Source organism: Gymnoscopelus braueri (genome assembly GCF_963280865.1).
Source record: "Gymnoscopelus braueri genome assembly, chromosome: 14".
NCBI lineage: Eukaryota > Metazoa > Chordata > Actinopteri > Myctophiformes > Myctophidae > Gymnoscopelus > Gymnoscopelus braueri.
Genome location: NC_137619.1, coordinates 44,086,556 through 44,101,662, shown reverse-complemented (window position 1 = coordinate 44,101,662; position 15,107 = coordinate 44,086,556). Strand labels below are relative to the sequence as shown.

The following is a 15,107-nucleotide window of genomic DNA, read 5'->3' as shown; positions in this document are numbered from 1 at the left end:
CATGTAACACAATGCCCATCCCTCACTACAGTGGCTAGGCTTTAGTAATGAGCACAACTACCTACACCATGGAAATAAACACGGCAGTAACAATTAAGGGTTTTAGAAAAGTTGCTATAGATTGTTTGTTCAGTTACAGGGGTCTCCCTGTCTCTCGAGCTCTTTAATAAACATAAAACACATTTACAGGTGGGTGACAACATTTCAGTCAATGAGGAGAGAGTAGCCTACCCATTTATCAGCTTCATTTTTATAGTGTTCCAGTTCCAATTTTGTCTGCTCAATTCTTTGTGTCATCACTTGTTTAATCTGTATCATGTCTGAGATCTCTATCCTGATTGGATGAAATTGATATCCTGAACTGAAAATGCATTTTCTGTTTAATAAAGAGCTGGAGAGACATGGAGACTCCTGTTACTGAACAAGCAATCTAGCAATGAGTACTATCAGAATATAGAGCTATTTAACACTTATTTTAACCAAAGAAAATCACTTACCCTACATTTAAATGTTACACAAAATAATTGAGATTAACAATAATTGAGTTTTTTTTGCACTGAACATTGGAACATACAGTACAAAATGTAAAAATAAATTGCATTTCTGTGTGGCTTTTAGGCATTGTAAACAAAACTTGGACAAGGCAGAGATGACAAATAACTTGGATATACAAAACAAACGACCGTGACCGATACCTTATAATAAAAATAAATAAGGCCAAACATTTCACATGGCGTTGCATCGCAAAATGTCATGAGCTTGTAGATCTGCTATGTCCACTATTTTTTTTAAATATATGAAAAAAAAGATGAATTCATACAGATGGAAAAGATTGTGCCTATTATCTGTTCATGACATATTTCTTAGCAGAACAGAAAAAGGTTAAAAGATCACACAACAAACACAGGTTTGTATTACAATACTTGTGAGGACATCAACATTTTAAGACTTTAAGATTTTATAAATGCCAATTTTATTGGCATTTATATGTGTCGCAGTTGTGGGCTTGTAGATCAGCTATTATTCGGTGCACGACACCAGCGCGCAACTAAGTGTAAATCAGGCATAGCTCCATCTCTAACTTCTAAATGTCTAATCCTCATCCTAACCTGGATATTTTTTTCTAATTAAAGGTAAACCTCCTCACAATGTCCATTTCTCATATTCTACTATACTTGTGGGTACATTTTTGTCCTCACAAGTATAGTAATACAAACGAACAGTGGTGGAAAAAGTACTACATTTAGTACTACAAGTAAAAGTACCAATACTGCAATGTAGAAACACTGTTACAAGTAAAAGTCTGGTAATTAAAAATGTCTTGAGTGAAAGTACAAAAGTTTTGCCATCAACAAATATACCAAAATATAGTACAAAAAGGAAATGTACTCATTATGCAGAATGTCTCATTTCACAAGGTATCATATGTATACAATCTTTTGAAAATAGCCAATCTACAAGCTCACAACGTTTCAAATCTATAAAGTAACTAGTATCTAAAGTTTTCAAATGATTGGAGTGGAGTAAAAAGTACAATATTTGCCGCTGGGATGTAGCGGAGTAGACGTGAAAGTATTGAAAATTCTCTAGTAAAAAATACCTCAAAATTGTACTTGAGTAAATGTACATAGTTACTTCCCACCACTGCAAAAATGCAAAAATACACACACACACCCCCACACACACACACACACACACACACACCCCCACACACCCCCACACACACACACACACACACACACACACACACACACACACACACAGAGGAATAACTCACTGATAGAAGTCGGCCTCCTTCACAGCCTCTTCACATCTCTTGAGTGTCTTGGTGTGCTGGTTCTGCAGGGACTGCAGGTCTGCCATGGCCCTGGTGCACTGGCTCTTCAGATGCTCGTAGTCGTGGTGGCCGCCTTTGGAATTTGGCCTTTGTGAGAAGACGGGAAGTAAGTGAGGCGTCAATGTATATAATCTGTGACCCTCGTCCGGGGGTGGAAAGTAACTAAGTACATTTACTCAAGTAGAGTACCTAAGCACAATTTTAAGGTATTTTTACTTTACTGGAATATTTCTAATGTTCCGTACCTTACTTCTACTCCGCTAGATCTCAGAGGCAAATATTATAGCCTACTTTTACCCCATTACATTACATTACAGTCATTTAGCAGACGCTTTTATCCAAAGCAACTTACAATAGGTGCATTTAACATAGGTGGGTAAGGAAACTACTAATCACCAGAAGTCTTAAGTGCATTCTCTTCTAAAACAAGCAACTAAGAGTATACCTAGCGGCTAGCGCTAAGGTAAAAGTGCAATATATCAGCTACCTACTTTCTTAAACAGATGAGACAAATAGGAAAATCAAATGAGCAAGAGCTAAAAGAAATAAGTGTATCAAATAAACAAGATCCAATAAGACAAGAGCTCGTACAACTAATTGATGACAAGTAGGCAAGGCAAAGAGGAAGGGTAGTGTTTCCTGAAGAGGTGGGTTTTCAGCTTGCGGCGAAAGACGGGCAGTGACTCTGCTGTCCTGACATCAGTGGGGAGTTCATTCCACCACTGTGGGGCCAAAACAGAAAAAAGCTGTGACCGTGTAGATCGGCCAGAAGGACCACTGAGCGACGAGGCAACCAGTCGCCCCGAGGCGGCAGACCGAAGTGGTCGGGCAGGGGTGGTCGGGCAGGGGTGTAAGTCTTGACCTGGAGGTAAGAAGGAGCTGTTCCTTTCACTGCCCTATAAGGCTAGCACCAGGGTCTTAAACTGGATGCGAGCCGCTACGGGGAGCCAGTGTAGAGAACGGAGAAGGATAGTTGTGTGGGAGAACTTGGGGCGGTTGAACACCAGACGAGCTGCAGCTTTCTGAACAAGCTCCAGAGGTCTGATGGCAGACACCAGGGCACCAGCAAGGAGGGAGTTGCAGTAGTCCAGGCGGGATATGACAAGAGCCTGGATGAGCACCTGCGCTGCCTTCAAAATCCGCCGCCACTCTAAAGCTTCCGCTAAATCGCCATTATCGCTGTGTTGTTTTTCTCCGCGCTGAGCGCTGTTTAAAACGTTTTTTAGAAATCCAAACTTATTTTTTTGCTAAATCACTTGGGTGGGCCAGCTTTCTATGTGGGTGGGCCGCGGCCGACCCCAGCCCACCCGTGGCTACGCCTCTGGTGTTAAGTACATTTTGATACCAATACTTTTACTCAAATAAATGTTGAATTACGGACTTTTACTTTTAAAAAAGTATTTCTACATTGCAGTATTGATACTTTTACTTAAGTAAAACATGCGAGTACTTCTTCCATCACTGCCCTGGTCTACAGAGACGTACCGACCGCCAGCTCACATTTCACCTCCTATTACCATGTGTCATGCAAAGCCATGTGTTTACAACATGCAACCCCGCGCACATGTACAGCAATGGTTTTCAACGTCAGGGTCCAGGGCAGTGTTGCCAAATTTTGTGAGAGAAATAAGCAACCAGGTTTATAGGTGAAAATAGCCGATGCGACGCGTTGTGAGCAAGGGGCAAGGCTTGGATATTTACAATGAGGCCAATTAGTCCATGAGCCAGACAAGATTTCATTATCGAAAGAGTGGGCAAAACCATACCTATATTAAATTGTTCATAGGGTCAATACGAGTAAATAAATATATGATAACCTCTCCACAGGAGCAGCTTTTTCATGGTTATCACACATTTTGTTATTTTCCCCATACGTACAAGACAGGTGAAAAAATGACAAAATTTAAAAAGGAGTTATCATAATGAAACTTCCTGAGTTGATTACTTACATGAAGACAATGATTTATCGTATTACAAGTTTTCTGAAATTGTATATTTAAATATGCAAATTAGGCATTTAGTCCATGAGCCAGAGCCCCAAAATTTAGCCAGATATTGAATATTCCCTCGTTAAAAACCTTTGACTCCAACATCTTAACAAAATGAAATAAGTATGTTGACTCTGGCTTTGTCCAATGTTCCAATGTTGATTCTGGAAAGTTATGCAAATGTGGGCATATTTTCCTAATACCTAATTTGCATATTTAAATATACAATTTCAGAAAACGTGTAATACGATAAATCATTGTCTTCATGTAAGTAATCAACTCAGGAAGTTTCATTATGATAACTCTTTTTTATTTTATTTTATTTTTTGACCTGTCATGTACGTATGGGGAAAATAACAAAATGTGTGATAACCATGAAAAAGCTGCTCCTGTGGAAAGGTTATCATATATTTGTTTACTCATATTGACCCTATGAACAATTTAATATAGGTTTGGTTTTGCCCACTCTTTCGATAATCATTTCTCAATTTTGGGGCTCTGGCTCATGGACTAAATACGGAAGAGAGACAGTTCATATAAATGGCCAGTAGGTGGCTGCAGGTGTCAGAAAGAATATTCTCTCATTAAAGCGGATGGGTTTTTGGACGAACTTTAGACTAGATTTTCTTACCTTAAAGTTAATACTAGGTAACTTTTTCAACAAAACTAAAGTTAAATTGTATATCTTTTGTGAGTGGCAAATGTTTCACAACACCCACTCCATGAATTTCACCCCCGAAAGCCTTTTATACATATATTTTCTATTGAACGGTGATAGGGGTGACTTTCCCACGAAAATGACGTCATGTAGCCGGAAAACTGAAGCGGAAATGCACCCGTTTCCTGTTTGGCCAGGAACTACCGCACCGGTTTCCTGTTTGGCCAGGAACTACCGAGCTAATAACAAAAGGGAAACTTACGCTGATTTTAAGAGATTGTATGATTTGAAGATCGATAAACAACAGAAAAAGAAAACACAGCTCACGGTAACTAAAGCTCCACTGGCTAAGAGAAACGATCCACAGATTGTATAAAACAATTAAAAGAACGCTTTTTGAAACGCTTCCCGTCTTCCGGTGAAAACAAATGGAATTCTGGGTAACAGAGGAATAAACTAACGGCCTGCAGTGACGGTAATGACCAGCAGAGGCTGCAAAAAAATAGTTATTTGTGGACCTGCACTGTATAACTTTAATACAAATTGTCATAAATACTATATGCTTCCAGTCGCTAGTTTAAAGTCTCCTTTCAATCATCATGATATGCGTTTTGCTAAATTATGGTCCCATTTATTCTAAAATTGACGATAAAGTAGGCTATGCTCCAGGAGGGGCGGGATGATTTGATTGACAACCTACACAACCAATAGCATTCATTTCATTCCCCGCCCCGCTCTTGATTGACAAGCTACCCAACCAATAGCATTCTTTGGGGGTTGTTTTCCGGTTCCCTGGTCACATGTCTGGTCTCAAGCAATAGCGTTTGAGTTCCGGCGTGCCCAACTGTATATATTAAAGATGGAGGATGCACGTTCCTGAACAATCGGCTTCATTTACGGTCTGTAAAAACCAATGGGTGACGTCACGTTCCCATCGTCCATTCTTTTTACAGTCTATGGTTGTGAGGTTGTAGATCTGCTATTTATTTATTTTTATTTGGGAAAAAGTGCAATTTTTTTTCGTGTTTTTAGAATAATATTTTAACATCACAAATCTGATACAGGGTCCCTGGCACAAAAATATTTTTAGATGGGGGTCCGTGGAAAAATACATATTAATTTGGGGGGTTTCCTTCACATGAAAATGTTTGAAAACGACTTAGGAAGCAAGTCCAAATAAGCAACTACAAGCCCAAAAGAACGCAACCCGCAACTACCAATATTTACAAGCAACTTTATAGAAAAACAAGCCCAAAGTCGCTTATAATAAGCAGATATGGCAACACTGGTCGAGGAGAACACCAGGGCGTCCAAACAGATCCTTATTTGTCTGTAACTCCAAGAGTATTAACCACTTAACTCATTGAGTGCATTGACGTGTTTGACCGCAATGGCGCAACGTGCCAATGATGTGTTTGTGATTATTTTATTTTTTTAAACAAACATTCAGTACTGAAAAGGGCTGTATCTCGGCTCCTGAGCACTTTTTTTTTACTATGTATTTTTGGCTGGCACAGTTTGCAATTATTTTTTTATTTCATTGGCACTGAATGAGTTGAGTGCCAAGGACGTAGACCTACGTTGTTTCAAATCCAACCGTTGAGTGCCATAAACGTAGATCTACGTCTTTTAAAAAAACTAGAAAATTCTACAAGAGGGTGCTCTAACTTAACTTAGGAATGATCCCTCGACTCTGCTATTAGAAATCAACGGATGTGACGTCGACCCCAAAAACTTCACTTCCGTCCATTCCTATATTAGGATTAGTTACATCCGCGTGCACGTTGTGGCTTCTGCGGGTGTCCAAGAATTGTCTAAACACGGTGAAAAACGCTGGCACTCCATGATTTGGATACATAGTACCTGGCACTCAATGTGTTAAAACCCTGTATGGTTGACCGGAGTCCCTCAGTATGGAATCAGTTCACTGCCATTACATAAAGGTTTCACAAGCTTGACAATATTTTTGGAAGACTGAAAAATCTATTTATCTATTTATAGAGCACATTTAAAAACAACCAAAGACCGACCAAAGTGCTGTACATCAAGGTTAAAAAACACAAAAGAATCAAATACATACACATACGACTGCAAAAAAAAAGGGATCATCAATATATACAAAAAAGCATCAATATATTAGCCATAACAAGAGGGCAAACAGGAGACGAAAAATGTGGGAGCACATAACCAAGTGTCCAACCATTTCTCCAAGGCAGGAGGTATTATTTAAAAGGCCTGGGAGAACAGGTGAGTTTTTAATCCGTTTTAAAAAATGTCCAAAGATGGTGCAGACCTGATAAGTGGCGGTAAGCTGTTCCATAATTTTGGGGCAGCGGCCGAGAAGGCACGGTCACCTTTGACTTCAGGCGGGTGTGTGGAACCTTGAGGAGCCCCTGATCTGTTGATCTTAGAGGCCTTGTGGTATCGGGGGGAGGAAGCAACATATAGGGAGGTGCCAACCCATGTTGGGTTTTGTAGAAGAATAATAACATTTTAAAGGGACTACACCATGAATTTAAAAAATAATAATAATATTTAATATCATATTGTTTATGTCCCTCAAACGTTTTTCAAAAGGTTTGAGCCTAAATCAAGCCTCAGATATACTCATTCCAACTAACTTCTCTCTGGCTTATAAAGCACTTTCACCTGCAATACCATATTGTCCTGTTTGGCACGGGGTGCTATTGAGCCAGTTTGTATGCATGTTATCTCCTGGTTCTGTGTGGAAAAAATAATAATAATAATAATAAAAATAATAATAATAATTTAAAAAAAAATCTTGGTTGGAACTGAAAAACGGGAGGAATTGTTCCCTGACGTGACGTCACGTCACGGACCAAATCAGTTTGGCCTGTTTTTAGACCAATTTACAGAAAACCCCAGATTTGCTGTGAAAGCCTGAGTGTTCAAACTGGGGTATTTTTGAGGACAGAAGAGGGGTAGGGGAGACCAAAAACACACAAAAAATAAGAAAAAGTAAAAATTCATGGTGTAGTCCAGCAATGTCAAACTGGTGTTTCGCGGGCCAGTCGTCAAATCTGGCCCGCGAGGTGATTTGAGAAAACGCCATTTAATACTACCTCTAATGGAGAAAAAAAACGGCAGAAAAAAACGGCAGCACCCAGCAGCTTCTTACTGAGGCTGCCTGGGTCTGAATACTGGACAAACTTGTTCTATGAGAACAATGGCCAAGCCGTGAAGCCACGGCCAAGGTCATTAACATACAGAGGACCATCACCATTCAACTCTACCTGTACTGGAGAGAGAGCTTTTTCAACAGCATCACAAATCCGGTAAAACACTGTTGTATGGAGAAGTATATATCAGTTGCGTCTCTCATCAGCGGCTGCATTCCTCTCCGCACCCCCCCCTCACCTCCCCCCTCACACAGCACCGTCTCAACTGAAGAAGTGAGAAAGAAATACCCTGCAAACTTTGTAACCATTGTTGCTGTTCTCATCTTGAGTAGAATCCACTTGTCAGAGGGTGTAACATTAGTAGGATAACCACAGCGATAGTTAAGAGACTGCAGGGCAAAATAATTAACACCAGCTGTGAACGCTTGACTTTGATTGTGCGTGAGTGTGTGTGTGTGTGTGTGTGTGTGTGTGTGTGTGTGTGTGTGTGTGTGTGTGTGTGTGTGTGTGTGTGTGTGTGTGTGTGTGTGTGTGTCTTTCTGAAATGAAACTGAAAGTAATTTCTCCAAAAGGAAGGAATGGCAGGCCTAATATTATTGATGCATTTTGGCTGTGTGCAATAATGCAACTGCAGACATTATATTGCCTTTTGTTAGGCTATTCAATATTAGTTTTTTTCTTGAAATCATATTTATTTAATTTGCAATAATTCAACTGTATGGCATGCTAATGTTTTGAGACATATTGTATTATATTATTACACAGAAGTAAATAAATAATTCTACACAATAAATAAATATGTTTTAAATAACTGATCTAAATATGGATTATACTTATGATAAGTTTCGCCATAATCATGTAGCTCTACAACAGAGGCATAGCCATGACAGCAATGGTACAAAATAATATTTAAAAAAATGTATATATATATTGTTTAAATAATAATTTTCAGCCATTCGGCCAAGTGTTTCCTATATTCGGTATTCGGTTTCGGCCAAGAATTTGATATAGCCTACTGTAGTTATAGCAGTGACTGAGATGTAGTGGAGTAGAAGTAAAAGTACTAGAAATTGAAAATACTCTAGTAAAGTAATAATACCTCAAATCTTTACTGAAGTAACAGTACTTGAGTAAATATAATTAGTTACTTTACACCACTGTTGTTCTATAAATCTAATTATTTTGCTGGAAAAATTCTGGCACTGTAGTGAAAACGTGCCTTAAAACATGGTAATCATTACCTAACCACCCACACACATTACCAGGTATTGTTTAATTTCAAATTGAATTATTCTACTTAAAATGGTTTATTGGGGCTCCTTACAAAATGCATTGTTTGTTTTTAATGTCAATAATTAAAGTAGCTATTCTTCTTAATACATAAAAAAAAAAGTGATCTACGTAGTTAGTGGCAGCGTCTGAGACAACAGATGCTGACTGAATGCGTGTGAGCGCGCATGCGCGTCCGCAACTGGTTTCGGCCCACATCAAGTCACCATTTGACCAATGGGTCTGCAGTCTAGAGAGAGAGGCACTAGAACCTCCTGAGAAAAGTGAATTGCAGTAATCTAGGCGGGAGGAGATGAGGGCATGAATGACTTTCCAGGTTGTGGGTGATAAAAAGGTTTTTATTTTACTGATTTGTCTTAATTGGAAGAAGGCTCCTTTGACAACGGTATTGATTTGTTTGTAAAATTTGAGGGCCGAGTCCAGGATTACCCCCACATTATTGACATGTGGTTTGCAAGTCAGCGGGCCAAGGGAGGTGGTGATAATATTTGTTTTGTGAGGGGACCAAAGAGTTGAGTCGTTGTCGTTGAGCATGAGAAAGTTGTCTGACATCCAGGTTTTTATGTCTGTGAGGCAATCTAACAGGGGATCTAGTGAGTGTGTATTGTCTGGTTTGATGGGGACCTACAGCTGTGTGTCGTCAGCATAAAGGTGGAAAGAGATGCCGTGTTTTCTCATAATGGAACCCAGGGGGAGCATGTAAAGTGAAAAAAGGATGGGACCCAGGATTGACCCCTTGGGGACCCCGCAGGAGAGGGGGGAAGAGGAGGATGAGGTGTTGCCAAGTTCAACAACAACCGATCTTTCTGCCAGGTACGACTTGAACCAGCTAAGGGCAGTTCCCTGGATGCCGACCTTGTGTTCAAGGCGCGAGATTAAAAAATTGTGATCAACAGTATCAAAAGGCAGCGCTCAGGTCGAGCAGCACCAGGATGGCACAGTCGGTCTATCGTCCGAAACAGGTAATTTATGACCTTTAGGAGTGCGGACTCTGTGCTGTGGAGTGTTCGGATACCGGACTGGAAAACCTCGAGGGATGCATTATTATCCATTATTATCCATTATTAAAAGTGCTTTTCAAATCTGGGTGGGTGATGGCACTCAACGGTTGGATTTGAAACGACGTAGGTCTACGTCCTTGGCACTCAATGTGTTAAAACCCTGTATGATTCACCGGAGTCCCTCAGTATGGAATCAGATCACTGCCATTACATAAAAGTTTCACAAGCAAAAAAAAAAAACGTTTTGAATCTCTGAAAACAGTTTTGATAGGCCAAAAGTGTTTTTCAAATCTGGGTGGGTGCCCCCCCAGCTTCAAGCCCCCACAGCTTCAAGGCACCCAAGGCAATTGCCTACTCTGCCTAATGGAAGGGCCGGCTCTGCACCACTGCGTATAGGCCTTTCACTGCTGTGGAGCCTAAGTCCTTGGACAGGACCGCTAGGCCTGATGCACAAATCTATCCTATCTTACAATTGGGAATTGTGCGCATGCGCGACCTGTGCCTCGGTCGGCCGTGCCTAGGTCGGCCGGCCGTCTGTGTCGTTCATCCGGGTCAAATGGAGTCTGTACGGCTGTCGATAAATCAACACATGACGTCGGTGGGAGAGGAGATATTGTGTGTTTTGGACAAACAGCAGTGTGGTGCTGATGTTTGTTGTGTGAAGCTTAATGTTAGAGTGTTTGTGTTGGAGCGCCTCAGTGCGGCTACAGAGTTCATGTGCAACCTCTTGCATGAGTGACTGTGGCTTTACAGTTTTCCGTTTTCCTTCACCGTGTCTGTAGGTCTCCAGGGACCCCCAAGGGTCTCCACGGACCCCCAAGGGTCTCCAGGGACGCCCTAGCGGTCCGCGATGTTTCGCTGGGGTCCGAAGGGGTCCGCGATGTTTTGCGGGGGTCCCAAGACTCCAAGGGGGTCCGCGGACCTTTTTTCTTTTTTTTAGACCCCCAAGGGTCTCCAGGGACCCCCAAGGGGTCTGCAATGTCCCCTACCGGACCTCTAGTTCTATAAAAAGGCTGCCTTACAGGGGTAGGTTTCAACCCGGGGTTGACACAGGAGAGCCATTTTCACCAACATGCAGTTTGTTTTAGAGGCTATCTGCTCGACCTGTGTGTCCGTTGCCACCTTCCAGAGGTCATACATGTCCTGGCCGTGATGACGATGCAAATTCATCATAATGGGTGGTAGGGTGCCTTGAACCACCCTGCAAAGAAAACATGATTCTGTGGCATGACGCCTATGAGGTTGGCACAGATACCCATGAACATGTCATCCATATGCATGGAGGCATTGAGGGTCAGAGTGGCTTGGTAGATCTTCTCCACTACGTCCCTGGAAACCACGTACCCAGACCCTAACGTGAAGTCAGGGTGGGAGGCATCGGGGGGCCGTGGGGACAGAGCAGCAGATTAAATATGAATTTGCCAATCTTACAGTTGTGACCCTGTACTCAAGGCTGTCACATTCATGACATTTTTTCATGACAAAAACTTCCTAACTCCACTTGAGCTGGATTTGGGTAAAGTGATGATAATAATAAGGGCACATTCAAGTATCTGACAATGTATAAAGTCACCATACCAACTTTGATGAGGCAGTATTGTGCCGTTCTAAAAACATGTTTTTTTTTATTTCCTGAAAAGTTAATATTTTGGACATAGCTGGTTTCTGCCCGACAGCAGAGATATGTACTGTATAGTCACGGCTGATTTTGATCAGGCCCAGAGTGAGTGTTGTACTGTACCTGCAGTCGTCGAAGGTGGTGCCAGGCGATGCCAGTGCCAGGCGCTTGCGGAGCTCGTCCCTCTCCCTGGTCACCTGGCGGAGCTGGCAGAGGATAGCGTCCAGGCTGTCGCCGGCTGGCCGGTTGTTGTCGTTCATGGCCATGGGGGGCGGGGGTGACGACGCCTCGCCGTTGACGGGCGACCCTGCAGCGATGAGCAACATTAGCGGAGGCTTGGGACCTCCCACCACTACAAGGCCTCGTCATTGCATGATCGCCCCAATCGCAATTATTTGAGATAATCGCAATTATTGTTTTGCACAATCGTTTGTATGTTATGTTGAAAAATTAAGGATTGGAAATAGCTAATCTACAAGATTGGCTATTTCCACATTACATATTTTTTACTTTGAAAGTGCAATATAGTAATATTGTGCATTATTATTGTGTAATTTAATTTTGTGTATTATTTTGTCCTTTGTTTTTATATGTTCAAAATAAACATTCATTCATTCATAATGTTATTAAACATGTAAGTCCTTTCTTTCTTTGTATATTTCAGATATTTGTCATATCTGCCCTGTGCAAGGTCTGTTTACGAACCCCAAAAGCCAAACAGAAATGTAATTTTTATTTATTATGTTTCAATGTTGAATGCCAAAAACACAATTAAAATCGTTAATTTGCGATGATTTGTGTAAAATGTCATGAATGTGACGGCCCTGAGTACAGGGTCACAACTGTAAGATTGGCAAATTCATATTTAATCTGCTGCTCTGTCCCCACGGCCCCCGATGCCTCCCACCCCCAATTTCCAAATGAGAATCTGCTGCAAATGTTCCGAGAATTACCTTGGATTCACACAGCTATGCTGTTGCTAATCTCCGAACTGAATACTTAATGCTCTCAGATGGGATCATGTGAATTATGCTGATGTATTATTTCTGGTTGCTCACTGTCTGGTTTGAAGGATTGTTTTACCGTATAGAACTAAAGGTCAATTTTTGGACCTTTAGGGAACTTGACGTCTCAGTTAATTAGCCATATCCTCGTTGAAATGATGATTTCCCTACACACGTGTATCTGAGAAGGCATCCTATCTAATGATTTACATCCAGGCTGTAGTAATTATTGCAGAAAATGACAGTGCCATTTAATCTGTCCTAACTCAGAATATGAGATCCGATCGTCATTAACCACAGCGAACATAGTCGATCTACATTGCCTTGTAATGCATTGTGAGCTTGTAGATCTGCAATAGGCTCTATGCACAGCAGCCATATTGGAAGGAAATTGGGCCTCTTCCTTACTTCCTTCACAGGCGTTAGCAATGATACTAATGAAGGCTCTGTTCCATTTTGTGTAGCACAGTGGTTCTCAAACATTTTAATTTCAAGGACCCCATAACTCTGAGTGTACAAATGGAACTTGCATTGCATTTGTACACTCTCAGAGTTACACTCCCGTAAGGGGCCATTTGGAACCCCTTCAAGGAACCATGAGGGTCCCTGGACCCCAATGTGAGACCCACTGGTGTAGCAGAGTTTTTCCAGTGAGCCAACATACACAATATCAGCACCCTGACTCTGTTTAACCAGAATAGAACAGAGCCTTAGTATCATTGGTAACACCTGTGAAGGAAGTAAGAAGAGGCCCAATTTTCGCTATTCTTGAAAATGTTTTTTCTTTTAATGTAAAAATAAAACAAAAATCTGCAGGAAACAAATTGTGCACTACAAGAGATTATTTTATTTATTTTTTCCCTTACTTAGTTTTTCTCTTGTACTGGTTTCTCGTAGATCGTTGTGCTTCACCTATTCCCCAGTCACAAGTACGGTTGGAACAGGATCCATCCAGGAACCGGAATCGGTTCCCGGACGTGTTTCTTTTTTCTTTCTTTCTTTCTCACACTGTCAGAGGTGGTACGTTGACTTCACGTCTGCTATACATACTGGTGGTTCTCAAACTTTTTAACGTCAAGGACCACCGTAACTCTGAGAGTATACAAATATGGAACCAAATGGACCCGTAAGAGGCCATTCGGTTCCATTTGTACACTCTGAGTTACATACCTGTATGGGTACAACAATTTAGTAATTTTTAATATACTGTAGGAATCGTTAAAGATAACCGTTAAGGAATCTGACCGTTAAGAGAGAATAGTTATGAATCTACTGAATCTCCATTGAAATTATGGAGATACGAGGTGTTCTGCCCGACAGGAAGGATTTCCGGGAAGGTTTTCACCCACTGTTGACCCAAACTGGAACACAGAGGATTATGTTCATCTTTGGATCAACATTTGGCCCTTTTGCTGCCTTTATGTAACACCGGCGCTGAGTCACTTGGACTCCTGTCAAAAGTGGGAATGAGAAGGAACAAGGTCAACTTCCTTAACGTCACTGCCGGGTGGAAACCTTGTATGTCCAAAACAGTTACTTTTTGTTCTGATGGATCCAATGTAGTTACTATTTAATCACAAGCTCTTGTTAATACTTTTCATTGGTTCAATATTCATAAAACTCACAGACACACTTGACCACTTACCTTTTACTTTGAATATTTTCAAACAATAGCAAAAATAGCCGATCTATTAGCTCACTTGTGAGCTTGTAGATCGGCTATTTTTCCTACTTTTGTGTAACACTGTAGTATGATGGAGTAGGGAATTAATAATTTATGAAGAAACAATTGTAATAATACTTTGAGATATGGAGTTGAGAGGTTTCTGCGACAAAGTGACGTTAAGGAACAAAGAGGTGGATGTCACAGGGAAAACAAGTGTTACCCCTAAGAGCGAGCACTAGTTATAGGGAAATATGTCTATATTTTTCTCATCATTGTACATACCAACACTGCTGAGAGAGCTGCTGCTTTCCGAGTCCGAGGGCATGGTGGAGAGAACGCTGTATGTGGAACCTGCCAACACATACAGAGGGACACATTTTAAGCGCATTTTAGGGGTGCAACAATTAACCCATTAAGACCTGAGGCCGATTCAACAAATGCCTTCTAAAATCAGTAGTTCTCACACTTTCAAGATTTCTCAAAAGTGTTCAAAAATAGCAGATGTACTGTACGAGGCCGCAGCGCGGCGCGAAGTGACGTGCTGTGAGCTTGTACATCTGCTATCTTTGAATAGCCCGCGCAAAAATCTAAAATGACAGATGCTTTCCCAGTTTTAACTCATTCACTGCCACAATTATTGCTGGCCGCGTTTGCCCACTGCCAGAGATTTTTCATCGAAAAAAAAAAGTACTCAGGAGCCGAGATACAGAATTTTTAAGTTTTAAGTTAACAATGAAGTAGATGGGAGTCTAGATCTTTAAACAATCATATCTCCTTGGTCTTTGGGTCAAATTTGAAACAAAAACTAAAAAATAAATAAAATAAAAAAAAATTACGTTTTTTACGTCAGTGGCAGGATTGGTAAACGGGAGAAATTACGTTTTTTACGTCAGTGGCAGTGAATG

General features: G+C 41.0%; 1 protein-coding gene across 1 annotated transcript in view; it reads right to left on the bottom strand.

The window, feature by feature from the left end:
* Positions 1–15,107, bottom strand: part of dlg5a (discs, large homolog 5a) — a 131,554-nt gene that overhangs the window by 82,598 nt on the left and 33,849 nt on the right. Inside the window, exons 2-4 of the mRNA XM_080450030.1 lie at positions 14,485–14,553; positions 11,656–11,839; positions 1,778–1,924 (exon numbers count right to left, since the gene is read on the bottom strand). Coding sequence (XP_080306156.1) covers positions 1,778–1,924; positions 11,656–11,839; positions 14,485–14,553 — 400 coding nt within the window. The remainder of the gene's footprint in view (positions 1–1,777; positions 1,925–11,655; positions 11,840–14,484; positions 14,554–15,107) is intronic.